This window comes from Sus scrofa, chromosome 2, assembly GCF_054392235.1.
Source record: "Sus scrofa isolate SSC_HxYL_T2T_F1_AM1 chromosome 2, Sscrofa_HxYL_maternal_Yorkshire_Landrace_v2.0, whole genome shotgun sequence".
Lineage (NCBI taxonomy): Eukaryota > Metazoa > Chordata > Mammalia > Artiodactyla > Suidae > Sus > Sus scrofa.
In genome coordinates this window covers 151741422-151768004 of record NC_139384.1, presented here as the reverse complement: position 1 = coordinate 151768004, position 26583 = coordinate 151741422, and the positions used below count along the sequence as shown (strand labels likewise).

Genomic DNA, 26583 nt, shown 5'->3' with positions numbered 1-26583 from the left:
TATCGTGATATATATACATATATATTTTTTGGGGGGGGATCTTTTTAGGGCCTCACCCACGGCATATGGAGGTTCCAGGCTAGGGGTTGATTCAGAGCTACAGCTGCTGGTCTACACAGCTGCTCACAGCAATGCCAGATCCTTAACCCACTGAGCAAGGCCAGGCACCAAACCTGCGTCCTCATGCATACTAGTTAGATTCATTTCTGTTGAGCCACGACAGGAACTCCAGCCATGTGATGTTTTGAGAAACACATTCCTATGTATGCAGTTCTATTTCATTAGCTTATTACAGTGGTTGGCGGTGTAGAGAATAGTAAGAATCATTAGCCCTTAATGTTTTTTGGAGTAAGATTTCAGGCAGTGAGACCCTTGGATAAGGTCAGTAAACAAGAAACCGAAGGAATTCATTTCAAGGAAAAACATCACCACAGAATCAGCTTTATCAGCGGTGTAGCTGTGACTCCAGAGCACCAAAGGCATAGGCTGGTTTCCCAGAACCCTCCTGAACGGGTCTCCATGTGCCAGAGAAGCCAGAGAAATGGAGGCAGTGCCGAGCTCTGGGCAGAACGGAGGAGCCACGGGCTTTCGTTTGAGTGGACGCATGATCCTCCATGAAGCCGCATCACCTGCGAGGATGCCTGTGCCAAGACAAGCTCTGGTTGGCACACACGGCAGGCCCCGTGCCATAGGGCGAGGGCACATTGTTCTGGAGCCTAGGAGACCCACTGCCTGCCAAACAACTGCCCAACCAGGGCCCAGGCTCTGAGCCCCCATTGTAGAGGGTGGGCGTTCAGGCCTCCTCACCACTCACCCTACCTCATCTGCACTTTGGGCCTTACGTGATGTAAACAGAATCATTGTGAGAAGAAAGGCCAGTTTTGTGTTGGTAGAGACGTATTCAGAAACTGATGCCGTTGTTCCCCCAGCTACGTATTAAGTCCTGTTTCCAGGCAGTTTGCTGATTAATCGGACAGGTGCCTCTCGTTCTCCCAAGAAAAAATCTGCCAGCAAGATGATTAAGGATGGATAGACCTATTTCAGAATGATTAAAATGGCATTTTCGCAAACATGGTCCTTTAAACATGGAGTAGCTGCCTGCTCTTGGAGGCTCTAAGAAGCCACACAGCCCCTGCAAGCACGCCGTCCTGTGACTGCGCAGCACGTCTCTGGAGGTGCTGGCCAGGCATTCCTGCCTAGGGATGCCTCTGAAACTACACAAAAGAATAAAAAGTAGAGGCAGCCAAACCTCTGCTGAGTCCGAGAGGACAGCAGAGATTATATTCTGGTTAAAAATAGAGTGACCTTCTCCCCCATGAAGAGAAAATGAAATACATTTTGCCAAGGAGACAGAGGTCACTGGATCCAGATGATTTCGCTTTTAAAAGAGCCCAGCTGCCTTTGGCCTTTGCGTTCGGGGCCCCACATGCAGTGAGGGGGTAAGAAAGCCGCCAGCACCCTGGCTCCCGGGGAAGGCAGGCGTGCCCAGCCGCCCGAGGCCGTGTCAGTCAGCATGTGAGAGCTGCGATCCCGCCAGCCACGCGGGGGGAAGGTTGGAGCAGCTGTCTTTGTTTCAGATGACAGGAGCGGGCGATGGGCCTCCCTTCTCCCCCGACTGCCATCCGAATACCGTTGGTGGAAAGGCCCCGAAACACAATCTCCTCTTACTGCACGCGTGCAGGTTTCCTAAGTCTGGTGCCAAATGTTCTATTGATAAGAACGAAGTCCGGCGCGTTTGTCACACAGCTCAGACACCGTCGGACTCCAGGACCACAGGTGTCACTTAATCCTCAGCACCTGGTGGCCGCCCATGCGTGTTTCTTGAGTCAATGAGCGTTTCTTAAATTTAACCGCAAGAAAGAGCATTAACGTAAAAGGAGCTTTGCTTCCAAAGTACCAAAAGGAAACAAAGGCGCTCGGCCCTCCTGATGAATTGGTTACCTCTTTTATCTTTCAGAGTCGGAGTTGACCAATTTGGCAGGATTATACAGAGATGAACGATTGAAGCAGAAAGCAGAGTCGCTGAAACTTGAAAACTGTGAAAAACTCTCCAAACTTCTTGGCCTACGCAGAGGGGGCTGAGAGGAGGATGGTCCCACGCAGGCTCGGGGTTTTGCCCCTTGGTGCCCTTTATGTTCCTAATTCCATTTTATAAAACACAGCTAGGAAATGATGAACCTTTTCCACTTGGCTAACTTTGTTTGGTGGGCAGAGTTGGAGGCGCTTCAGCACGGAGCCAGACTTGGCATCACAGAATCCTTCCTGGGGGTTGGCTCAGGGGCCAGGAACAGGTCATCGAGATGGAAGGAGCGGCAGAATGTTAGACTGAGCCCCCGCTCCGCCCCTGCCCTGCCTCTGGGAATGTCGTTCAGCCAGAGCGGACTGACTGTCTTCCTCCTCCACCGAAGTCTCCGTACGCAGCCGTCCCCAGGCTCAGCCAGAGCAGCTTCCTGTTGGTTGGTTACCGTGTGCGCCGGAATCGCACCTCTCCCTTCATTACAGTCGGTCGTCTCCCCGCTGTATTCAGCTGTTGGAACGCGCTCCCAGCTCCCCTGTCCCTTTCCTGTGGGGAAGGTGGAGAAATGTCAACTGCTGTGGCCCTGAGTTTCCTCTTTGCCCGATCGCTGTTTGGCGTCACTGGCATTCGCAGGCTGCCTGGCTTGGGATGCCTTGCTTCCTTGGCCCGCCCTCTGATAGAGGGCCCAGACGTTGAGAGCTTTAGTGGTACAGCTCCCCGGACACGGGGAAGCAGGAGCCAGAGGTGAAGGTCGAATGCCAGACGGAGTCTCAGCTGCTCAGCGCAGGTCCCCTAGTCCCTCATAGAACCCAGAGAATGTTCTTTCTGTCAGGTTCCCTTGCAGCGTCACACTTGAGCCGTGTCCCTGCACCCCACAGAGGTACAGTGGCCAGACCGAAGGGGAGGCGTTGCCAGCCAGCTGGGCTGTTTGCTCAAGCCTGGAGGCAGAGGGGAAAGCCCCTCTGTCCGTGGCTGTCGGGGTCTGACGTTGGCCCCAGGAGTCACTGTTCACCCCAGTGCCCTGTATGGGCACTGTATGACAGGAGATGCTTTTCCGTGTAGTCAACATTTATCGAGTGTCTGGCATGGAACAGAGGCCCAGAGAGGGTGCACGGTTGACCCGGGTCCCTCAGCTGTTGTGGCAGAGCTGGATGGTGGGCCGATGACCGAGGAGCAGTGGGTGATCATCGCCATTTCTCAGAGGATCCCTCCTGCCCCCCACTCTCAGCCTGGGACCCTGTATCCTTTCTGTGACAGTCCTGCATCCACTCGGGACACCTCTGCACCAATTCTGTATACAAAACAATAGCAGGCGGCTCTTCCCACCGGTGACAAGACAGAGGTAAGTTGCTGCCCGGGCGGTGTGGTTCTGGGCCTCGCTGTGGGGAAGAGCTAGCAGGATTATCATCTGGGCCCAGATTCTGTCGTGAATCTGAACCTGGAAGCATCAAAGGTGACTCTTGTCCACACTCCACGTTTCCTTCAGGATGGCATAAAAGTTCCTGTTAGAAGGAAACTAAAACTCGTTTCCAAAGTAGAATTTCTCCTTTGAGCTGCACAGCCGTGATTTGGGCCAACAACGTCCAGCATGGTTCCCGTGTGGGTGTTGCACCCCGGGGGTGTCCCCCAGGGTCAGGAGTTGAGTCCAGAGGTGAAGAGGGGGGCTCTGGTGGCTGGTGGGGACATCTGCTCAGCTTTGGGGTGGGAGGGAGAGCAGTTGCCGAGATAGCCAAGTTTTGTCACCCAACTAGGTCTGTGCTCCTGGGTTTGGGGGTCTTCCTTGATCCCCTCCGAGTGGCTGAGGGGATTTATGCAGTAGAATGTGTCTGAGCCAAACAGGCTTTGGAAAGATTGTTTTCCCACACACATAAAAATCAAAGCTCTCCTCTCCTCACCCCAGCTGCTGGAAATGGGCCATAATTAAACTGACCTGACAGATTAACCCCCTGTGCTCGATGCCCATGAAGAGTGTGGTCCCACAGTTGATGGGTTTCATGGCGGAGATGAGTTATCTGCGATGATATTATATTAAATAGAGTCAAGACTAACTCACTTCATTAAATGGCAGGTCTGCTGTCTGCTTTCATAGCACTGACAGTGCTGTTTTATTTATTACCTAATAGACGGCAACACTCACACCTGGTTTTCCTCGAGGGAATGGTATTTGCTTTGGGGTGAAGGATAGTTTAATCGATCGGGTACTGTCCGGAATATTGTTAAACTCTAATTTCCTGGGTTGCATCTTAGATGGGTCGTCTGCATGGCGGTAAAATAAGCGTTTTCCTCTTGCCTACATCATTCGGAAGGTGGTTTTTTTATCATACATCAACTCTTTAGGTATGGCTTTTTCTTGTTGTCAGAACTTGGCATGCAGCTCTAGACTTTCCGTGAACACGGATGCAGACTGGAGACTCGCGGGGGCAGTGGGGCTAAGAAATCGGGCTTGAGGCTCGAGCGCGAACTGAAGCTGTCCTTCATGAGAGTGGAAGTGCCGTCTGCCCTGCATGGCAGCAGTGAGGAGGGGAGGGTGAAGAGCCTTCTCTCCACCCAAGGACACTGCAGTTCGGAGGAACCTGTGTCCCCAGCTTAGCAACCCTGGGGTTCATCTGCTCAAACCAGATGACTTCTGAGCTTCCTCCATCTGCGCCCAGCCTCAGGGCCTAGGAGATGTGACCCGTAAGAAAATGCCATTGCTCCTCTTTCAGTTGGGAACTCTTAGAAGTGATGCTGAATGCCAGACGCCACTGCAACGTGGAATCCAGCAGCCCAGCCAAGCTGCGCGTTACTCTCCTTTACGTCCTCACACTCAGGACTGGCTTTGTGAGGAAGCGCCCTTGGGATTCCAGAGCTTTCTGTTACAAATGGCCACACTTGCGAGTTCATTGTCTGCATGCACTGTTCCTCACAGGAGCTAGCTCTTAATTCGTATTTATTTTGGGTTCATTTAAAGTGTCAACTTAGTGTCCTAATATATTTACTTTTGGAAAGGACCAACTTGCCATACATCTTATTTTTGAGCCTGCATTGTTGATACCTCGTGCAGTGACCACCAAGTAACTATATACCCGCGTGTTCGATACTGATTACATCATTTGCATCACGTTCAGTATTTGAAATTAAAGATGTGAGTGTTCTGTGACCAGACGGGTTTGACACGGATAGAACCAGCTCCCAGTGGTGTAAGAATCCTGAAAAATCTGGTCACCTGCTCCACTGCATCTGGATTGAGTGTATTTTAACAGAGAAAGAAATTAAACAATTTTCTATTAAGAGAATGGCTTTATATTTTTCCTTTGTTCTTTCCCCTTCGCCCATGGCCCTCGGGTTCTACATATTACTCACTCCTCGGAGCCACTTAAGGCTAGACAGGCTGTCGATCTCTGCTCCAGGGCTCCCTCATGCCCCAGTAGAATTATTGGTGTTCAGAACAAGAGAAAGCATTGATGGCATCACCCGTTCTCTGCTTATTTCCCAACAGAGAGCGGCAGCTGCAGCTTCCTACAACCAGTGTACACATCACATCCACTTGGCATATGAACATCAGTGGTTATCCCAGGTCCTTGCGAGTTTTGTCCCTCATGGTCCGCAGTGAAGGTAGCCTTGGTTTAGAAGTATAAGACATTGTTCAATTGGGCTCGCAGAGCCCAGCCGGTCACAATCATTCTTGTGAAGAAAGAGGGAGATAAGATTCAGCAAAGAAGGAGAGTTAAGTGTGTACCAGATGGGCCGCGTTTTGGAGACGGGGGTCGGGAAACAAGTGACACCCAGCACCCAGGTTCTTGGAGCTCACATCTCCTGGGGAAGCCAGTTAGACAGTGCTCCCCAGTGGGATGATTCTCAAAGAGGAGACCAAAGGAAACTTGGGAATCCATAACAAAGGGGTCTAGTCTAGGATGAAGAATCAGTGAAAGCAGTTCTGAGGAGGAGAGACTGGAAATATAATTACCTTCATACCAAGTGTGGTGAGTTTTTTTTTTTTTTTTTTTTTTTTTTGAAGGAGATGAGAGAACATTGTTGGAATGCTCCCATTTCCACGAATCGCACCACCATCCATCCAAGTATGAAGTCAGAAACCAGGGAGACTTTGTGTGGTAGACTTAATTTAGTGTCTCCCAATGGACCACACCTAACATTCATGACCTTGTGTAGTCCCCTCTCTGATGTGGGCTGGCCTTGATTCTTCGCTGATAGAATGTGGCAAAACCCAGCAGCTTCCATTTCTGCACTTTGGGGAAGCCACTGCCATATAAGTCCCACCACCCTGAGACCACTAAGCTAACCACGCAGAGAAGCCATGCAAAGGAGAACCAGACAACTAAGCTGGCGGCAAGAATTGAACCCAGGCACATGATCCATGCCAAGCAGGTTATGCCACCCCCACTGATGATCATAGCAGAAATGAGCTGCCTGCCAAGCTAGTTCAAACTGCAGAGTCATGAGCAAATAATACAGTGGCTGTTTTAAGCTATGGCATGTGGTAATCTGCAGCAGGGGACAACTACAACACCTTGGCTCTCCTTTTCCCGTATCCTCTCCATCATTAAGTCCTATCAGTTTTACTTCCAGAACATCCTAAATCCATCCACTCTCTTCATCTCCTCTGACCCGAACAATCAAATTACCATCCACTCTCTCTGACAGAAGCCCCTGCAGTAGCTGCACCAGCATAAGTCTCCGTGCATCTGTTTGGGCCCTCTCCGATCTGTACACCTCTCTGCAACCAGGGAGATCTTTTCAAACCATAAGTTACAGCATGTCACCCTCTTGCTTAAAATATTTCCGTACCTATCTTGCCTCCAGAATAAAAGTCAGCCAAGTCTTCATCTTGACCGAATGCTTGACTAAGCTCAACCGAGTTTCTGGCCTCTACCCTTGCTTGTCCTATACATCTTTTTCTTTTCTGCTGTACTAGCCTTTTAGTTACTACACGCTGGCAACCCTTGTGCCCAAGGAGCTTTTGTGTATACTGTTCCCTCTTTCTGGGGCCCCTTCCCACTCACCTGGCCCTGCCCCCCTTGCTAAGTGCCTCCCAGTCACCTTAATAGGTCTCAGCTCAAACGTCTCTTCCTCACAGCCTTCTCTGACACCCCAGATTGGGCTCTTTTAAATTTCTCTCATTGCTCTCTTTCTTGCACCTGTCATAGCTATAATGTTATTTACTTGAATAATGACTTAAATTGGGATTTATGTGAATGTTTAGTTGATGATTATCTGTCTCCCCCAAGTTCTAGTCTGATTTTATTTGAACTGAACCTTGAAGGAAATGACTTGTCACCTGTCAGGACTTCTCTGGACCTATAGCTCAAATTCTTTGAAACTACTCCCATCGAAAGGTAGGATGGAGAGGAATTCCCATCATAGCGCAGTGGAAACGAATCCAACTAGGAACCATGAGGTTTCGGGTTCGATCCCGGGCCTCACTCAGCGGGTCAAGGATCCGGAGTTGCCGTGAGCTGTGGTGTAGGTCGCAGACACAACTCGGATCCCACGTTGCTGTGGCTCTGGCGTAGACTGGTAGCTACAGTTCCGATTAGACCCCTAGCCTGGGAATCTCCATATGCCGCAGGTGTGGCCCTAAAAAGACAAAAAAAAAAAGGTAGGATGGGGAGTTCCCATTGTAGCTCAGCAGTATCGAACCCAGCTAGTTTTCTTGAGGACACAGGTTCAATCCCTGGCCTCACTCAGTGGGTTAAGGATCCGGCATTGCCGTGAGCTATGGTGTAGGTTGCAGATAAGGCTTGGATCTGGTGTTGCTGTGGCTGTGGTTTAGACTGGTGGCTGTAGCTCCTAATCGACCCCTAGCCTGGGAACCTCCGTATGCCTCATATGCAGCCTTAGGGAGAAAAAAAAGTTGGAACATGTCCCCTCTGCTCTGTGGTTCCTTGACCAATAGAGTTGTGCAGAAGTGACACGATGGCGGTTTTTAGGCCCAGGCCTTAAGGAACGCAATTTCCATTTCATCACTTTGGATGCTTTCTTTTTTTTTTTTTTTTAATTAATTAATTAATTAATTTATTTATTTATTTATTTATTGTCTCTCTCTCTTTTTTTTTTTTTAGGGCCGCAGCCACTGCACATGGAGGTTCCCAGCCTAGGGGTCTAATCAGAGCTATAGCTGCCAGCCTACGCCATGGCCATAGCAATGTAGGATCTGAGCCTCATCTGCAACCTACACCACAGCTCCCAGCAACGCCGGATCCTTAACCCACTGAGCAAGACCCAGGATCGAACCTGCAACCTCATGGTTCCTAGTCGGATTTGTTTCCGCTGCACCACGAAATGGAATTCCTGCATGCTTTCTTTTAAACTCGGTTGTCATGCTCTGTGCAAGCCCAAGCAGCCCATGAAGAGGAACCCAGAACCTCAGTTTTGGGTTAAGCATCCAACTGCTGCGGCTCAGATCACTGTGGAGGCATCCTGGGCAGTGGGTTAAAGGATCCAGAGGTGCTGCAGCTGCAGCATAGGTCACAGCTGCAGTTGGGAATTCAGTCCTGGCCAGGGAACTTCCATATGCTGCTGATGTACCCATAAAAAAACAAACAAAAACTTGGACTGTGAAGTCAAACTGCCCATCAAAACCCTGTTCCAAGTCTCACTAGCTTGGGTGACCTTGGCTTGTTGAGTTATTCATTCTCATAGAAGCTGCATTTTCTCATCTGTAAAATGGAGACATTAGAAACTACTTTACAAGGTTATTATGAAAATCACATGAAATACTAGTAATAAGGCATAATGGGAGTTCCCCTCGTGGCTCAGTGGTAACAAACCAGACTAGTATCCATGAGGACATGGGTTTGATCCCTGGCCTCACTCCGTGGGTTAAGGATCCGGCGTTGCCATGAGCTGTGGTGTAGGTCACAGACGTGGTTCAGATCTGTTGCTGTAGCTGTGGTGTAGGCTGGCAGTGGTAGCTCCAATTCGACCCCTATCCTGGGAACCTCCATATGCCACAGGTGTGGCCCTAAAAAGCCGAAAAGAAAAGAAAAAGAAAAAGGGCATAATGATGTCACGAAGAGTCAATACTTAATAAATATTAGCTCTGGTTTACCCCAAGCATAATCTTATTTGTCTTTCAAAAAAAGCCCTCAGTAGGCATTGGCGGAGATGTGTGATCATCTTATCCTTCCCTGCTTCCATTTGACAAGTCTCCTGCTCGCCCACTTCAGTTCTCATCTCTTCAGGCTCTCCAGGGCCCTCCCCAGTGCCTTGACATGGCCACACATGGCCCCAGTGTGGCTGCCCGGAGCCTAGTACTGGAGTATGAGGAATCTTTTTTTTTCTTTTTAAAATGTATTTATGTATATATGTATGTATGTATATATGTATTATTTTCGGCCTTGCCAGCAGCACGCAGAAGTCCCCAGGGCCAGGGATGGAACCCATGCCACAACAGTGACAACAGTGGGTTCTTAACCTGCAGAGCCACCAGGGAACTCCAAGGAGCCTTATTCTAGGTAAAGCCACTCTCCTTTTCCATTCTTGAGCTCCACTTCTTTGCCTGGACTCAGGTCCACTAAGTGCTAAGTGTATTCCCAGGAGGAAGAGGGATCACAGGAAGCCGGAGGCTCCTACAATAAGGGGAATTAGCGATTAGAGTGGGATGATGAGACGTATGAAGCTAAAGATGCAGCGGTTGCCTTAGCTGACTCTTGCTTCGCGGACTTGCAGTTTAATGGGCCCAGGGGAAAGGCCAAGGGGCTGGTATCTGCTCCTCAGCCCTTACAGTAAGTATAGGTCGGGCCTGCCTGCTCCTCAGGCCTGTGTGAGAAACACCGTATAATACATGTTCAAATCCTCTATAAACTTCGATTACGAATGGTGTTAGTTCTCTGCCCCATGTGCCGCCTCTTAGTGAACGGCTCCTTTAAGAGGCGAGCCCTACCGCTGCTAACAAAGGAAGTCCCCGCCCCCGGTTGCCAAGGTGCTCTGTGGCGTCGCATTCTCATTGGTGGGCGACGGACGTGAGGCTGCCAGCGGCAGCCATTTCCAACGAGCTGGCGGGGGCTAAAGATGGCGACGCCCCTCGGGTGGTCGCAGGGGGGGTCAGGATCGGTGTGTCTCGCCTTCGATCAACTGCGGGACGTGATTGAGTCTCAGGAGGAACTGATCCACCAGCTGAGAAACGTGGTACGCAGCCAGGAGAGCTGGGGGAGAGGCCAGACTGGACGCCTAAATGGTGGGGACGGGGCCAGACCCTGTTCTGATGCCAGGGGCGTGCCTAGAGCACCTGCTAGTGGCGTCATCAGAAGGAGGCGGGGCCCAGTTGTGTTCTGGCTGGTAGGGGTGGAGCCAGAAAGGGGTAGTGTCTCATGAATATTTACCAGGGAATTTTAGACCTAACCAAGTTCTAGGGAGTTCCCCTCATGACCCGGTGGTTAACAACCTGACTAGTATCCATGAGGACGCGGTTAGATCCCTGGCCTCGCTCAGTGGGTTTCGGATCTGGCTTGCCGTGAGCTGTTGTGTAGATCGCAGAGGGCTGGCTGGATCCCGTGTTGCTGTGGTTGTGTTGTAGGCTGACAGCTGCAGCTCTCATTCGACCCCTTGGTTGGGAACTTCCGTATGCTCATAAAAAGCCCCCCCCCCCCCAAAAAAGTTCTCTATTCTCATTGCCTGGTTGTACAGGGCCTGGTAGATATGCCTGTCTATTCGCTGAGCTTCGGTTTCTCCATTTCTTTATTTTTTTTAATTTTAAAATTTTTTCTTAGGGCCACACCTGCAGCATATGAAGGTTCCCAGGCTAGGGGTCGAATCGGAGCTACAGCTGCCGGCCTACACCACAGCCACAGCAACCCCAGATCTGAGCTGTGTCTGCAACCTACACCACAGCTCACAGCAGCACCAGATCCTTAACCCACTGATCAAGGCCAGGGATCAAAACCGTGTCCTCATGGATCCTAGTTGGGTTCCTTAACCACTGAGTCACGAGGGGAGCTCCCAGTTTCCCCATTTCTAATTGGAGGGGACTTCAATGACGTCTCAAGGCCCTTATGTGCAAAGAACCTATACATCCTTCCTATTAGGGAATCCCCTCCCCGTGCTGAGTGCAGTAAGCACAGAACTGGCTCTTCACATGTTGATTTACAGGCTTCCAACCCCATTATGTACCTTTGCTTTTGCCTTATCAATCAAACCCCAGTTCTTGGGTGCAAAGCTTTGGAGCCACAGATTACCTGGACAGGCATGGTAAAGTCCTGGCCAGCTAAAGTCCATGGTTTTTCTATTTTTGTTTTTTCTCGTGATAAGAAGGCAGAGTCAGAATAAAACTGACTTCACACCTGTTTCTTGCTCTGACAGTTGTATGCAGTTCTGGGCACTGAATTAGCTGGGTACTTGGGTACCCAGGTCTTTTGGTTGGCAGCTGGCCTTTGCATATGTGTCCTCACTCTCTGGAACACTTTTCTCTTCCCTTCTTTTCTTCTGGCCCACCCATATTTAGCAGTCAGATACCAGGTGGACATCTCTTTCCCTCGAAACAGTTCTGACCCTTCCCCAGGCCGGGTCTGGGCCCTCCTGTGGCTACCACGGCCCTCTGTACTTCATCATGGCCCACACCACACTGGAAGGGCTGGCCATGGGCTGCCTTCTCCATGAGACCGGTTGCTCCTCAACCCAGAGCTGAGCATCCATGAATCTTGTGGAATGGAACTCTCCCTTCCGTGGGCCCCAGTGTCATCCTAGGTGTCCTGGGCTTCATTCCATTCTTTCTCCTTGGTCCTGGTCCCTAGAGAACACCCCTGTCACCCCAGCCCCAGGCCTTCCCTGAGCCAGGCTCTGTTGCAGATGGTTCTCCAGGACGAAAATTTTGTCAGTAAAGAAGAGTTCCAGGCAGTGGAAAAAAAGCTGGTGGTAAGTGATGGCCCCTGTCAGCTTCTGATCTTCCCCCATTTCCCAGGATCCCTGTGGTTGGGCAGAATCCTTGAGTATTGCCTCTGAGAGCCTCGAGCCCTGACAGTAAGAACTCAGTCTTTCTGTCCCCTGGCTTCTCTGTGCCGCCCTGAGAGAGGGCTGATTAAGGGAGCCTAGGAGACCCAGCGTGGCTTGGGGTAATGAGGTTACCACTGCTGCCCCTGCAGGAAGAGAAAGCTGCCCATGCCAAGACCAAGGTCCTCCTGGCCAAGGAAGAGGAGAAGCTGCAGTTTGCCCTCGGAGAGGTAGAGGTGCTGTCCAAACAGCTGGAGAAAGAGAAGCTGGCCTTTGAAAAGGCGTGAGTGGGCCTTGGTAGTGGGGGATGGCGTGGGGGGGGGGTGCCCCACCTGCCCATCGGCCTTCCCACCCTTTCTTATCTTCTCCACGCAGGCTCTCCAGTGTCAAGAGCAGAGCCCTGCAGGAGTCCAGCAAGAAGGACCAGCTCATCACCAAGTGCAATGGTAGGCGGGAGGCCCGCACTCCCTCCCACGCTTACATACATGGGCTCCTCCCTACCAGCCCGGTGCCTGTGTCCAGGGCAGGGTTTCACCCCAACTTCTGTCCCCGGCTGAGGATACAGGCAAGCCCAGCCGGACCACACCTCCGCAAAGGCCTTCAGGGACCAGGCAGGCCACGGAAATGAGGGAAGCGGTGGGTGTACGATATTCCTCGTGGCCATAAAGGAACGGGCTCGCTCCCATTTTTCTTGAAACATGCGACCTTCTTAGTCCACCTTTTTGTTTTCCCCCTTTTGGTGACTATTAGAAATAGTGCGAGTTCCCGTTGTGGCTCAGTGGGTTAAGAACCCAACTAGTATCCATGAGGATGTGGGTTTGATCCCTGGCCATCTCAGCAAGTTAAGGATCCATCGTTGCTGCAAGCTGCAGTGTAGGTCTTGGGCGCGGCTCGGATCTGGCCTTGCTGTGGCTGTGGTGTAGACCGACAGCTGTAGCTTTGATTCAACCCCTAGCCTGGGAACCTCCATTTGCCACAGGTGTGGCCCTAAAGAAATGAAAAGAAAAGAAACAGTGTGCTTTACTGATAACTCTGTTACCAGAGGAACAACAGAACAAGCACAGTCTATTTGGAAGCTGACCCTTAGCCTCAGGGTTGGGGACCCAATAGGGAGGAGTGGCGACTGTGGAATGTGTGGAAAGCCATGTCCCCTCTCAAGGGCCTTCCCCCTCTGGGTGAGGGCAGTAGGGGCCCAGTACTGTCAGATCTCTAAAAAAGAGACTGCAGGAGTTCCCGGCGTAGCTCAGTGGAAGTGAATCCGACTAGGAACCATGAGGTTGTGGGTTTGATCCCTGGCCTCGCTCAGTGGGTTAAGGATCTGGCATTGCCATGAGCTGTGGTGTAGATCGCAGACTCGGCTCAGATCCCACGTTGCTGTGGCTCTGGCTGGCGGCTACAGCTCTGATTAGACCCCTAGCCTGGGAACCTCCATATCCCACTAGTGCGGCCCTAAAAGGACAAAAAGACAAAAAAAAAAAAAAAAAAAGAGAGAGAGAGAGACTGGAAATCAGATTTTAATGGAAGCCTTTATGACTTCTTCGTGTTGGTAATTGATTTGGAAATGTTGTAAGTATTGTCTGGGCGAAGGGAAATATGTCTGTGGGCCATTAGTTTTCAGCTCTGCTCTCTGCAGATGCCTGTGGACACTTGTTGGCTCAATTGGTCCTGGGAGTTGTGGGGCCCTTCAGTCAGCTCCCCAGTGGCTCAAGACCTGAGGAATCCCTCCCATTTCCCCAGAATGCTCACCGCCCCTTACTTAGTTTAAGAAGTAGCCATGAATTCCCCATGCACCATCTCCTTCACCCACTACATTGTTCGTTTGGAATAGGCCAGAGTTCAAGCCCAAAGGAGGTTCAGGGTCTCTCTTGATGGGCCCCCACTTGGAGCCTCAGGCACCCCCTACCGACCTGGCCCGCTTTTCTCTCCCTGGTGCGTACTCTCACTGGTAAGATGCCAGCAGGCTGCCACCCTGATCTGGCCAATTGGACTGACAAGCCTCACGGTTGTTTGATTGAGGGCTCCTGTTAGAGCCTCCTGGGGCGCAACAGGCAGTCACTGCCTCCACACCCAGGGGTGCTGGTCCCCTAGTCCTCCTCCTTTCCCTGGGCATCGCCCTGCTCTCCTAAAAGGATCTTAGGGTTCTTTCCTAGTGGTACCAAAGGCCCTTCCTCCAGGGCGTTTTCTAGAGATCAGACCCGGCCTCAGGGCTCTGTGTGTATTTGCGAGTCATGGGGAGGAGCTGGGCTACCCACCGCCAAAATGTCCTGAACTCCTCCAGCCGGGCACAAGGCATCACCTGAGCAAGTCTGGGGGCCTCAGCCCCCCGCGGGCCTATCCCCTACCCCTGCCTCCCTCTGTGTGGTTTCAGTTTACGACGTTCCTCATTCTTTTCAAAAGTCTTTTCTAACCACTCTTTCATTGGGTGCCGTGTATGTTAAATTTACCTCTCACTTACTTTAAAAGATTGAAACACATTTCTGATGCTTTTTGCCCATAAGAACTTCACGAGCAATCGGTTTGGATTAGCTGGATGACCTGGGGCAGGAGCTTCAATAGTCCTGGTCCTGAGACCCAGCGAGCTCTTGTTGTCATTCTCTTCCTTCCCCCTGGGCCTCTCTGGGACGTGGGCCTTAACTTCTTACCAGGTCTTCTCTTCTGAAACCTTAAAGGCGTCAGCATGTCTGCATGTTCAGAGTTTATGTTGTAGTTAATCTTTGTCCAGCCTTTAAAGGCGATGGGGTTTTCTTCCTTGGAGGATCAGGATTTTCAGGGCTTCCTGAGGGACGCGGTGTAAACGAAGCAACCCCAGGTGCCTACAGCCTCATTGGACTTGAACCCCAGACACAAAAGTCATCCTCGCATCTAACGAGCACTTAATCTGGGGGTAAGCTTTGCTGCTCCTGCCTCCTGGGTGTCCCCCGCACCAGCCCATGGAACAGGAACCCTGTCTTCTCCCCCGAAGCCGTAGCACAGGGCTGGGCACCTGGCTGGCCCTCGGTAGGTCTGGCTGGACTGAGATGACTGAACTAGGTGCTGTTTCTAGGACCTAAACCCCCAGGGGCGAGCCTGCTCATGCCACAAATAAATGCATGGTGCATGGACTCTGTGCCAGGTGCTGTTTTAAGCCTTAGAGTTAAAGCCACGAATAAAACAAAAACCCGTGTCCCTAGTAGGGAAAAGACAAATGAGTGAAGCCTATGGTGTGTGAGCTCTAAGTGCTGAGAAGGAAAGTAAAGCAGGAAAAAGGGATGTGACGTATTGGGAAGGGCTGTAATTTCAGACCAAGGGAGTGATATCTACAAAGAGCTGCTTGGCATTGAGAGCAGGAGCCATTCATCCTCCTGCCTTTGGGCAGGGCTGCTCCTCTCTCTCCAAGGGCCTTTGCAGGCCCTCATGGAGCCACCCGCTTCAGAATAGAGCCGGGAAGTCACTGACACATTCGTCAAGATGCTGTGCCCTCCCCCCGTCAAGGACGCCATAACACACTCATTCTTAGTAAGGTATTGGCAGCTACTCCTGGAGAGCCCTTGGGTGGGGGAAGCCACGTGCATCTCAGGAAGGAGCCCATGGGGTGGGAACCCCTCCTCCTCCCTGCCTCTCTCCCCCACAGAAATTGAGTCTCACATTATAAAGCAAGAAGATATACTTAATGGCAAAGAGAATGAGATTAAGGAGTTGCAGCAAGTTATCAGCCAGCAGAAAGAGATCTTCAGGTGAGGGCTCCGGGCCAGGCTGGGGGATGCTGATGGAAGTGGGGAGCCAGACCTCTGGCCCCCACCCTGGGCTGTCCCCAGCCCACGCCCAGCCGGCTCCGTTGCAGGAATCACATGTCTGACTTCCGGATCCAGAAGCAGCAGGAGAACTACATGGCCCAGGTGCTGGACCAGAAGCATAAGAGAGCCTCAGGGACGCGTCAGGCCCGGAGCCACCAGCGTCCCAGGGAAAAATAAAATGGTTGTCGCCTTCCCATTATCTGGCTGTAATGCCCAACCTCTGCCTTCTCTGCTGTGGGGGTCCCCGTCCTGACCCTTCCTGTCCCTGTGGGTTCCTCCCTCAGGCCTCACAGCGCCCGGGACCCCAGAAGAGAGGCAGGGTAAGAGGCAAAAGGCACTCTCCTTCCTACCCGCCTGCCTTTTGGGCCACCAACCCACCAGGCCGCTCCCGGACTCAAAAGTCTGAGGATGCTCCCCAGGTCTCTGGCCCCGCTACTGCCCGCCCTCCCTCGGTCACCGTCGGGGGCTGTGGGGGTCCGGGGCTGTGGTCAGGGAGGGATTACTCGGTTGTCTAGTAGGCACTGTCCCTTCTTACTCTTGGTATGAAATTACTCCTTGTATAAACAGCCCTGTTACCCTAGTGCCCTGGTAAATTTAACTCTCCCAAGTTGAAGAGCTCTGTCTGTGTGTGTTGTGAATGTGTCTGTGAGAAGCCCTGACTGGAGAGGACAAAGACAGTGGGGGAGTTCCCGCTGTGGCTCAGTGGGAACGAATCTGACTGCGATCCAAGAGGATGCAGGTTCCATCCCTGACCTCACTCAGTGGGTTAAGGATCCGGCATTGTCGTGAGCTGTGGTAGGTCACAGACGTGGCTCAGATCTGGTGTTGTTCTGGCTTTGGTGTAGGCCAGCCACTGTAGCTCGGATTCAACCCCTAGCCTGGGAGCCTCCATATGCCGCAGGTGCGTCCCTAAAAAGATACACACACGGGAAAAAACAAACAGTGGAGCCAGGACCACAATGAATTTGGGAAATCGGATTCCATCACATAACAGGAACATTATACCTGTGAATCACATTTGCACCTTCTTACACGTCTCCAGAACACAAGCTCAGTAATCTGTTTAGATGGAGGGAGGGGACGATGCTACATCTTTTTTTTTTTTTTTTTTTTTTCTTTTTTCTGCTGTGTCTATTGGTCAGGTGGGGTAACAGTCTGTGAAGGGACAATGACTTGTTCAAGTCGCATATGCAGGGCTGGATGTGATGGACAGGCTCCATCCTCTCAGAAGGCACACTAATGTACCCTAAGGTGATCCTGGGCACACACCCAGGCAGGTGGGAGGGAGGGTGAGTTAGGGTTGTCAAGTGCAGCCTTTCCTGGGTCAGGGTGAGGATAAGTGCGCTTGCTCCTGGGCCAGCTGGGGCCTGAGTCATAGCAGGACCTTGAAGCCAGAAGTTTAAGGGCAAGTGGTACCCATTGTCATTGTCCCAGGATAGTGACAGGTGGTGGCTGCCTTCCCATCAGCACTTGTTCCCAGGGCAAGTCCTGAGGGGGCGGGGGTTGGAATGAGGGCCTTGTCAAGTGCCTAGGGGAGCCGAGAGCTAGTCTTGCCTCAGAGGGGCTTTAGAGGAGGGACCACCGCTACCCTAAAGGTTCCTAAGAGACCCCACATCAGCCTCTGGGACTTGTTCTGATGGTCAAGGCAGCCTCCAGCCTCTTCCAGTAGGTTTCCACTAAGAGCAGCGGGTCCAGCCAGGGACAAGCACTTTCCCGAGGCCCCAGTACAACTTTTGGAGTAGGGGGGAAGCCCTCCAAGACTCGCTCCTCTATCAAAGGTGAGAGGGGTGAGGGGTCCAGGAAGAGAGCGGGGGCGCCCTTATGAGCTCTCCCTGGGACAGGCTACAGGAAGGGAGGAGGGGGCTCTGCCATGATGGGAGGATGCTGGGAGCTGACGAAGATGAAATTGCTGGCAAGCCCCGTGTCTTCTTGCCCCCTGGCGCACACTCCCAGCTACACACCATAGTGCTTGACCTGGGGCAGGTGCCCACGTAGCCTCAGTTCCTCACCCGTGATGGCAGAGTAGCGCTGGGCCCAGCTCCTCCGTCCAAGCAGGACGCCTGCCTGCCTGCCTTTCCCTCACCTTCCCGTCGACCAAGGCCTAGAATGCCACCCCAAGCGCCCCTGTCTGCGCCCGAGAAGGGGTCCGGGAGGGTAGGGCCCAGGGCCCCCGGTCTCTCCGGCCGCAGACGCCGCTGGCCTCCGGGGAGCGGACGCGGCCGCTTTAAGGCGCGGTGACCCCGCGGCACCCGCGGGCGGGGCGGGGACTGTGCGGGCGGCCCGGCCCGGCGGAGGCGGAGGCGGAGGCAGGGAGCTAGAGCGCAGCGTGCGGCCCCACCATGCTGACCACGTTCGCCCCGCCAGCCCTGCTCAGGCTCCCCGGGCGGCTGCCCGCGGGCCCCGCGCGGCGCCAGGACTCCTCTGGTTCGTCTGGCTCCTACCACACGGCTCCAGGTTCTCCAGAGCCCCCGGACGTTGGGCCGGACGCGGAGGGCTGGGCGAATTGGCCCGGGGTGGCCCCTGCGCTGGGGGCGGGCGTGCAGCCTCGCCTGTCCGTCAGCGCCCAGAATAGCCGCCAGCAGCTCGGGCCCGGCTCGGGTTTCCCGCAAGGCCCGGGCTCGGGCCCGCAGCCACCCCGGCCCCAGCTGCGCATGCTGCCGTCGGGGGAGATGGAAGTCATCTTCGGCGCCGGGCCCCTGTTCAGCCGCTCCGACGCGGAGGACAGCGAGGTGCAGCAGCTCACGAGCCCGGCCTTGGGCAGCCTCCCTCCGCCGGAGTCTGTGTCTCCCGGCGCTGCGGAACCGCAGCCTCAGGGCCCCGACGGTGGCTCCCGCTGGGCCACCTACCTGGAGCTGCGGCCTCACGGGCCGAGTCCTGCCACGCCCGCGCAGTTCGAGTGCGTGGAGGTGGCGCTGGAGGAGCGTGCCGCGCCTGCCAGGCCCCGCACGGTGCCCAAACGCCAGATCGAGCTGCGCCCCCGGCCTCGCAGTCCCCCGCGGGAGGCTGGCGCGCCGCGCCCCCGTCTGCTGCTACGCACCGGCTCCCTGGACGAGTCCCTGGGCCGCCTACAGGCTGCTGCGGACCTCGTGCAGACGGCACTGGCCAGGAAACTAAACCCCGCGACCCCTACGCCAAGCAGCGCCACCTTCGGACCCACGATACCGCCGGAGCCTGCGACCCCGGAAACGCCCCGCAGTACTCGAGTGGCCCTGGAGGAGGCCAGGTCTCGGCCGCCCCGTGTGCAGTATAGTCCAGCCCCCGCCAGGGCCCCAAGACCGTGGCCTAGCCTCCGCGAGCGCGCCATTCGGCGAGACAAGCCTGCGCCCGGGACCGAGCCGCTGGGTCCCGTTAGTTCCAGCATCTTCTTGCAATCAGGGGAGAAGACCCAGGAGGCGCACAACCAGGACCCCAAGCCACGAGAGACTCCGGATCGAACCGGCCTGAGGGCACAGAATCCGCCCTTCGAGTCTCGGGCCCCCTGGGAGATTTCGAGTGAGGCTGTGAGACCGAGGAGCCCGTCCCCGCTGTGGCAAGGCCCAAATGGGACCTTGCGAGGTCCTCACTGCCCCTCCCCGCCCAAGCCGTGCCCATGGAATCGGGCTGTCCAGAAGGTGAGTCGCTCATCGCTCCCGGAGGCATCCTCCACAGGGGGAAATCGGGATGCTGCTGTCACGGAAACTGTCAGCAGAAAGAGTCCTTCCCCTCCGACCCTTTCCCAGTGGAATCAGGGTATTGCCGGGGCAAGAAGCCCATCCCCCGAAGCGCCTTCCTCGTGGGAGGGTCCGCGGCCGGCAGTGTCGGAAAGAGTTGAGGAGACGAGGAGTCCGTCCCCGCCGGTCTTGTCCTCATGGGAGGCGCCAGATCGTCCGCTGCGGACGTGGAGCCCATCGCCCCAAGAGACTTGGGACCCCTCAGGGCAGAGTTCATCCGTAGTATCTACGCGGGAAGCTGTGAATGGCTTAGCCCAGGAGGAACTGGTGCCACCCACACCATCTGCACCCGGGACTCCAGAGCTGGCAGAGGAGCAGAGTCCGTCCACGCGGGAGATGCGGGATCTTGCCTTCCAAGGCAGTCAGCTGTCGCCAGAGGTGGCTTCACCCCAGCCTCCCCTCAGTCGCCTCGTGGGCACCCCGGATGCCAGTGCGCACCCGGAAGCCTTGGGGCCTGGAGACGCGACCTCGGGACGCCCGCGCGTGACCATCCCACGGCCCCGCGACGTGCGCAAGATGGTAAAGACTACATACGCCCCAAGCTTCGCAGCAGGCACCTCAGGCTCGGGGCTGCCCGCGCCCCCTGCGGACCTCGGCGAGGAGGAGGGCGACGCATCCAAGACCCGAGAGGTTCAGGCGTTGGGACCCCCCGCCCCGGCTCACTACACCTCGGTTTTCCTCAAGGACTTTCTGCCGGTCGTGTCACACCCCTATGAGCCCCCAGAGCCGCCTCCAGACACAGCCCCTCGGGACGTCACGCAGCCCAACGGTGTGGTGCGGCGGAGGGCAGAGAACAGCACGGCGAAACCCTTCGCGCGCACCGAGATCCGTCTGCCCGGTGCCCTGGCCGTAGCCCGCCGGCCGGAGGGAACCCGGGGAGTCCTGGTGCACTGTCCTGGCGGAAAGGATCGGGATGCCGAGCCCCAGCGCCTGGTCCCCGACGACCGGGGTCGCACGAGCCCTCTAGGCGGCGCTCGTACTCCGCCCCCGCGGTCGCCCGCAGGGTCCGCAGGGCCCCAAGCTCCGCGGCCGCCCCGCCGCCGCTCCCCGCAGGCGCCGCCGAGCCCGAGCCTGGGAGGAGCGCGCAGACGGGAGACGCCCGCTCCGGCCCCCGAGCCCGCGCTGGCCGTCCAGGCGCCCCTCTCGCGGCAGCCCCAGGCGTCGGCGCCCAGAGCGGCCCCGCCCCAGCCCCGTGCCGCCTCGGCGCCTCCCATGGACCGGGCCCCCGAGGGCCCCTCCCAGGGGGCGCGCCGGCTGCCCGGGGCCGCGCACCCGGGGAAGGTCCTGGTGGACCCCGAGAGCGGCCGCTACTACTTCGTGGAGGCGCCGCGGCAGCCGAGGCTGAGGCTGCTCTTCGACCCCGAGAGCGGGCAGTACGTGGAGGTGCTGCTGCCGCCTTCGCCCTCGGTGCCATCCCGTCGCATATACACCCCCGTGGCCCTGGGGCCCGGCCTCTACCCGCCGGCCTATGGGCCTGTCCCTGGCCTCTCCCTGCCACCGTCCCCGGGCCCGCCGGCCTTCAGCGGCACCCAGCTGCCCTGGGCCTCGGAGGCGGGGGCCCTGGACGGCATGTACTACCTGCCAGTGAGTGGGACCCCTAGCCCCGCACCTCCTCTGCTCCTCTGTGCCGCTCCGCCCTCCGGCTTGGGTCCCGTCCAGCCCAGCAAGGGCTCCCTGTTCCCTGTGTGAGGCCCTAGGGCCTGATCGCCATGGCGTTGGGGCCTCCCGATGGCCTTGGAGGTGGTGACATCCAGCTCTCTGCCCTCTTTTCCTTTTTTCACCTCTTTCTTTTCCACCATCTCCTGCAGTCTTCAGACGGGAAGTCACCTTTAGGGTATGTTTCTGAGACGCCCCATGATTGGCGGAGCTGGAGCTCAGGAAATGGGTGCCTACTTCCTCCCCAACAAAATCTACACCCCTTCCCCAAGCATCCATTCCCAGAGTGTGGTGTGCTGGTGTGTGTGTGTGTGTGTGTGTCTCACCTGAAAAATGCACAACGTGAGAGTTAGGGGTTAAGTTTTATTTGGAGCAAGATGAGGACTCTCAGCTTGGGAGACAGCCCCTCTGATCGCTCGGAAGAGGTGGGGGGGGTCATTATACATGTGATTTTGGTGAAGAGGGGATATATGCATTCAAGGCACATTTTGCAGAAGGCTGCTGCTCGTCTCAAGGAGCAGATGTCTCTGTTCATGATGTTAGTGCTTTTCTAGGATGAGACGATGTAAGACCCTGGGCTCACAAAACCTCCTCCGAAGGCCTGTCCCGCTAGTTTTCCCTGGAGCACAGGGCGCCTCCCTCCTGATCTCTGCTCTGAACTCCTTGCCGGATGTGCTGAAAGCCAGCGACTGCAGCGGCTAGTGACTTCGTCCTTGTAGAGGGAGACGGTGCATGACACCTTTTAGTTGGCGTGTAAAAGTGACAAGTCCCAGGACATGGTCCTGGCCCTGACCTGAGGGGGTGACCGGGTTCTCCGGGGGCAGCAGGAAATGAAGCTGCAGGGGCCAGGGCTGCCCCTAGAGGAGTGAGCTGTCTGTCTCTCCCGGAAGTGCGGACTAGTGAATGCTGGTGGGATGGAGAGAGAAGGACAGTGGCCTTCTTGGGAAGGGATCTGAGCCTTGGCCCGGGAGGCCTGGGGGAAAGTGGATGAGCGAGGCTCATCCGAGAAGGGGCGCTGTGGGGACGGTAGGTGGAGGTGGAGCAGGCAAGTCAAATAGGAGAGGCCATGGAGGGTCAGCCTGGGACTTGAGGTGGGGGTCCCCAGGGGCGGTGACTGCAGTCTCCAGCCAGGAGGGCTGCCCCACATTCTCCCCTCAACCCCAGCCTCTGACCTGGCTTGTCCAAGCCCTCAGAGCCGAGCTGGCTCATCTTGGGGTCAGGAGTGGGGGCTTCAGCCATTCCCACCCCAGATGGGGGGCAGATGAGTAAGTCAGCAGGAAAGACGTGACAGCAGGGAGGGCTGCTGAGCTGTTGTGCCAGAGGAGACGCTCGACCTCCCTGGGCAGGGTAGGGGGGGGCAGCCCCCTCAGCTGGTTCCAGCCCCCCCAGTGGCAGATGTGGCACCCAGGCCTAGAGAGGGGCTGGCTCTGAAGCCGGTCACAGCAGAGGAAGAGACAGGACCCAGACCCCCTGTTCCAGTTGCCTTGAGATTCCAGGAACCGCAGAGGAGCGGGGAGGGCGACGCATGGGCAGGAAGGGGCTCTGTGTGGGGTCTGCGTGGAGGTGAGAGCGGGGCCTTGCTGGGCTGGAATGTGATGTGATGAGTTCGAGAAAGAACAGTTACCATTAGGAGCAGGGTCAGGGATGGGATCAATGCCTTCCTTAGGTTCCAGGCCACTAGGGACGCCCAGTCCCTTGGCGGTACTGCCCCCCTGCCTTGGACTGGAAGCTGAGAGAACCTGGCCATCTTCCTGTGGCTAGTGATGCTGGTTCCGACGGCAAGGAGGGCCCTGGGCCGCCTCCCCCTCGTCGTGGTGTGCAATAAATCGCTGACCTGGTGGCCATGATGGCTGGAAAGACTGGTGTCAAGAGTCTGATTTCCTGCTGCGGTCCCTCAACCCCCCGCTCCCCACAGTTACCTTCCAGGCCTGGCTGTGGCCTGGGGCAGGGGACCATGCGTGTCTTTCATACACCGTGGCGTCCCTGCCTCAGCGAACTGCCTCTCGGGGAGGGAGCCCGAAGCTGCCAACCATGCCTGTGGCCTCATTTCTCCTGGTGGCTGAGAGGCCGGGACTCCTTGGGGTCAACCAGGCATGGGTTCCAATCTCAGCATAGCCCCTCTCGCTGTGTGGCCTTGGAGTTGTCACTTTTCTCTGAACCTTTGTATCCTGGGGGGCGGGGGTAGATTAAAGATGACAATAAGCAATCATCCTGCCCCCACGGAACTTAGCACAGTGCCTGCCAGGTGGCCAGGTCCCAGGATGAGAGAGGTGTCCGCCCCCAGGTGTCCTTGCCCAGGCGCAGCCCCTCTCCTGGCCTCATTGTTTCCTCTCATTGCAATGGAGCCGAATTTGCTGGCGCCAGGGTCCCGTTAGAAGAGGTGCCTACGTGGCGTCTCCAGGGCCTGGGTGGGGGCGGGGAGAGAAAGGGAGGGTGAGATGTCAGTTCCTCATTGGTCTGGGGCGGCCCCCACTGCGCACACGCACCTGCACCCCAACCCCAGCACATGCTCACTGAGCCGGCTCCACGGACCATGAGGCTGTCACCGCTGCTGCTACTGCTGCTGGGGGCCTGTGCCATCCCAGGGGGCCTTGGGGACAGGGCCCCACTCTCAGCCACTGCCCCCCAGCTGGATGACGAGGAGAAGTACTCAGCTCACATGCCGGCTCACCTGCGCTGTGATGCCTGCAGGGCCGTGGTCTACCAGGTGAGTTCTCCTGCCCCCACCGGGGCCCCTCCTCAAGCCAGACCCCTTCTTCTTCCTCGGATTCCAGCACTGGCCTTTGATCCCCCCACCCCCCACCCGCTGGGCATCAAGCTAGACTCAGCCTGCCATGGTATTGCCATCTTCACCCCCTGGAACCTCCATGCCTCAGTTTACCTGTCTGCCCAACAAAGAGCAGACCATCTAGGGTGCCCCACGGTATCCTGAGACTCCAGGGAGTCCCTAGCTTATCCTCTCAGACGCTTCCCTTTCCAGGCTCATCCCTAGGTCTGGACTCCTTCCCAGAGCATGACCAGGGAGCACTGGCGTATGTGCACACGTATCACGTTTGAGTTCATGGATACACGAGCGTGTGTGTGTCTTGAGTTCACATACAAACCTGCCGAGCTGGTCTGAGTACTCGTGTGTGTGTGTGTGTGTGTGTGTGTGCACGCGCAGGGGCGATAAGTACACGTGTCACTGAAGACTGGGCGGTTTTTTCCTTTCCTTGTTCTTGTGCTTTAAAATAGCATACGCTGATGGGCAGGTGTACCCTGGGGGGGAGCCCAGTGCGCAGGCCTGACCTCCCACCTCCTCCGCCCCTCCCTGGGCAGTGGAGCTCGTCTGCTCACAGGTGCTTCCTGTCCAAAAGGCTGCACTGCCTCCTTCTTCTTCAAAGACCCAGCTTCCTGCCCTCCCTCCCTTCTCCATCCCCGGTCCCCGAGACCTTCTCAAGCCCTGGTTCTCAACGCCTCTGTTCCAGATGCAGCAACATCTGACAAAGGCAGAGGCCAAGCTTCACACCCTGGACTCCGAGGGCCATCACAGGCTGAGTGAGTCCGTATACACAGATGTTCTGGATCAGAGCTGTTCCCAGACCTGGCAGGAGTGAGTTGAAAACCCGGCCCCTCCCTCCCTCCCTTCCTCCTCCAGGGGCCAGGCTGATGGGGCGGGGGGGCGGGGGTGGTTCACCCTCTTACCCACACACCGCCCACACTCTACTAGGGCTCCAGCCCGAGGCGGGGGACTGGCCAGGACAGAGTCTGAGCTCTGTAGAAGGGTAGCGGCCAGGGGACATGGTTGCTCTGGGACTTTGGGCTAGGGACTTCTGCTTTCTGGTCCTCCGTCTTCCATCAAGGAGGATCAGAATCTGGGCACGAAACTCGGTAGACGCCCCGGTGTGTGCAGCTTCCTGTGGGGACGGTCCCTTGTTGGCCGGGCTCCACTCTGTGCTGTCTTCCTCCCCTCCCCTCCCCTCTCCTCCCCTCTCCTCCCCTCTCCTCCCCTCCCCCTGCCTCCAGCTACGGCGTTCGAGAAGTGGACCAGGTGAAACGACTCGTAGGCCCAGGACTTAGCAAGGGGCGGGAGCCGAGCATCAGCGTGATGATCACGGGGGGCCTGTGGCCCGGCAGGTGATGGCCGGAGGGCTGGGGTGGGATGGAGCCCGGGCGGCCTGGGTCAGCCCCGCTGTGGGCTGGGCAGCGTCTGATGCTCCTGCCGGGCGGCCCTAGGCTCGCCACGACCTGCTGGCACTACGTGGGGGAGTTTGGAGAAGACCAGATCTATGAAGCCCACCGACAAGGTGCGGAGGCTCTGGAGGCGTTGCTGTGTGGGGGCCCCCGAGGGGCCTGCTCCGAGGAGACCCCCCGCCCACGGGCAGAGCTCTAGACCCGCTCCTCCTGTCCTTCCTGGTCGGCCCCGAGGAGCGCCGGGCTTCCTCCGGACCTGCCCCCCTACGTTCTGCAAGCTGCCTGGAAGGCTGTCGTCTGTGCTGACACTCTCTGTCCCCACGCCCGCTTGGGGGCCCTGGGGCCCGGGTGGGGGCCAAGGTCTGCCCCCTGGACTCAAATAAAACCTGGTGACCTCGGACCCTCCTGTCTGCAAAAGGTGCTTGGGGGGGCTGGGAAGATAGCATTGCCGTTTCTGCTGACGTCCCTCCGAAAGGGCCAGGGACACGTCCGCAGGGCTTCCCGGAGGTAAGTGAGATCTGCTACGGTTGGGAATCAGAGGGACCTGTCAAAGGCATAGGGAACCAGTTATCTGAATGGTTGAAACTCCAGCTCCATCATGGGAGAAAAGAGAGGCAAAGCCAACTCTGCAAGCGGGCCGCCGGTGGACGCCTACTGCCACCGCTGCCGTGTGCCCGGTGCCCCGCCCGGAACCCTGGTCTCCCTGGGCCTACACCCATGGGCCACTCACTTTCTAGATTCTGCTCCAACCCCAGCTGGCATGGTTGGGCCCTAGGTGCCTGCAGGTTCCCTGGAACAGGCTGGCTTCAGCTCTGGGCTCTGTGCCCTGCTCTCCCCCCAACATCCTTCACACCTGAGGCCCTTTCCGTAGCAACAGAGACGGGCTCTGCGCCCGGGGCCTTCCTGGGTCTGGGTGCCTGAGTTCAGGTGGCACTACCGCCCATAGTTTCCTCTGTGAGGCTCTGATGGGCTGAAGCCCTGAGAGGTAGAGCAGACACTCAATCCCCAGTTGACAAATGCAGAAACCAAGGCTCAGACAACAAAGAGGCTCCGGCCGGAGTCCCAGGCAGACTCACGTGGCCGGGCTGGGAGGGGGGTCTAGTTTGGGGGGTGGGGTGGGTCAGGGCTGGAGGCCAGAGGCTCTGCCCGGGGGGCCCTGACCACCAGCCCAGCCTCTACATCCCTCAGCTGCTCCCCATCTGCCAGAGGCTCCTCCTGCTCGCAGCCCTCACGCCAGGGGAGAACTCACAAGCCGAGCACAGGAGCAGGGACGCGGCTGGGAGCCCGCGGTGTGGCCCCGTGTTCGCGTGGAGTGGCTTGGCCCCGGCCT

The 26583-nt window shown here is 56.4% G+C and overlaps 5 protein-coding genes across 9 annotated transcripts in view; 4 read left to right on the top strand and 1 right to left on the bottom strand.

The window, feature by feature from the left end:
* Positions 1-5289, top strand: part of DNAJC18 (DnaJ heat shock protein family (Hsp40) member C18) — a 39487-nt gene extending 34198 nt beyond the window's left edge. Inside the window, exons 8-9 of one of the 3 annotated variants that reach the window (XR_002341938.2) lie at positions 1958-3359; positions 4378-5289. Coding sequence is in view for 1 of the 3 variants with exons in the window: in XM_003123993.7 (XP_003124041.5) it covers positions 1958-2082 (125 nt within the window). In the remaining 2 variants the exon portion in view is untranslated. Of the gene's footprint in view, positions 1-71 lie in introns of all 3 variants that reach the window. The other 2 variants (XR_014838862.1, XM_003123993.7) reach the window with 2 other exon arrangements.
* The window catches only part of PSD2 (pleckstrin and Sec7 domain containing 2), a 684196-nt gene that overhangs the window by 355982 nt on the left and 301631 nt on the right, over positions 1-26583 (bottom strand). The window lies entirely within an intron of this gene.
* On the top strand, positions 10000-16327 carry SPATA24 (spermatogenesis associated 24). Of its 3 annotated transcripts, NM_001177922.1 has the most exon segments (6): positions 10001-10144; positions 11801-11866; positions 12094-12224; positions 12317-12387; positions 15552-15654; positions 15762-16321. In NM_001177922.1, coding segments are annotated over 6 exon segments (618 nt in total). In that variant the 5' UTR covers positions 10001-10027; the 3' UTR covers positions 15892-16321.
* Positions 17931-22937, top strand: PROB1 (proline rich basic protein 1). Its single transcript, XM_021084868.2, has one exon. The coding sequence runs from the start codon at positions 18054-18056 to the stop codon at positions 21111-21113; it is 3060 nt and encodes a 1019-aa protein (XP_020940527.2). The 5' UTR covers positions 17931-18053; the 3' UTR covers positions 21114-22937.
* On the top strand, positions 22929-25653 carry MZB1 (marginal zone B and B1 cell specific protein). The gene is made up of 4 exons (XM_003123981.4): positions 22929-23787; positions 24548-24672; positions 25086-25196; positions 25296-25653. Exons 1-4 carry the CDS (start codon positions 23587-23589, stop codon positions 25450-25452), a joined length of 594 nt encoding a protein of 197 aa, XP_003124029.1. The 5' UTR covers positions 22929-23586; the 3' UTR covers positions 25453-25653.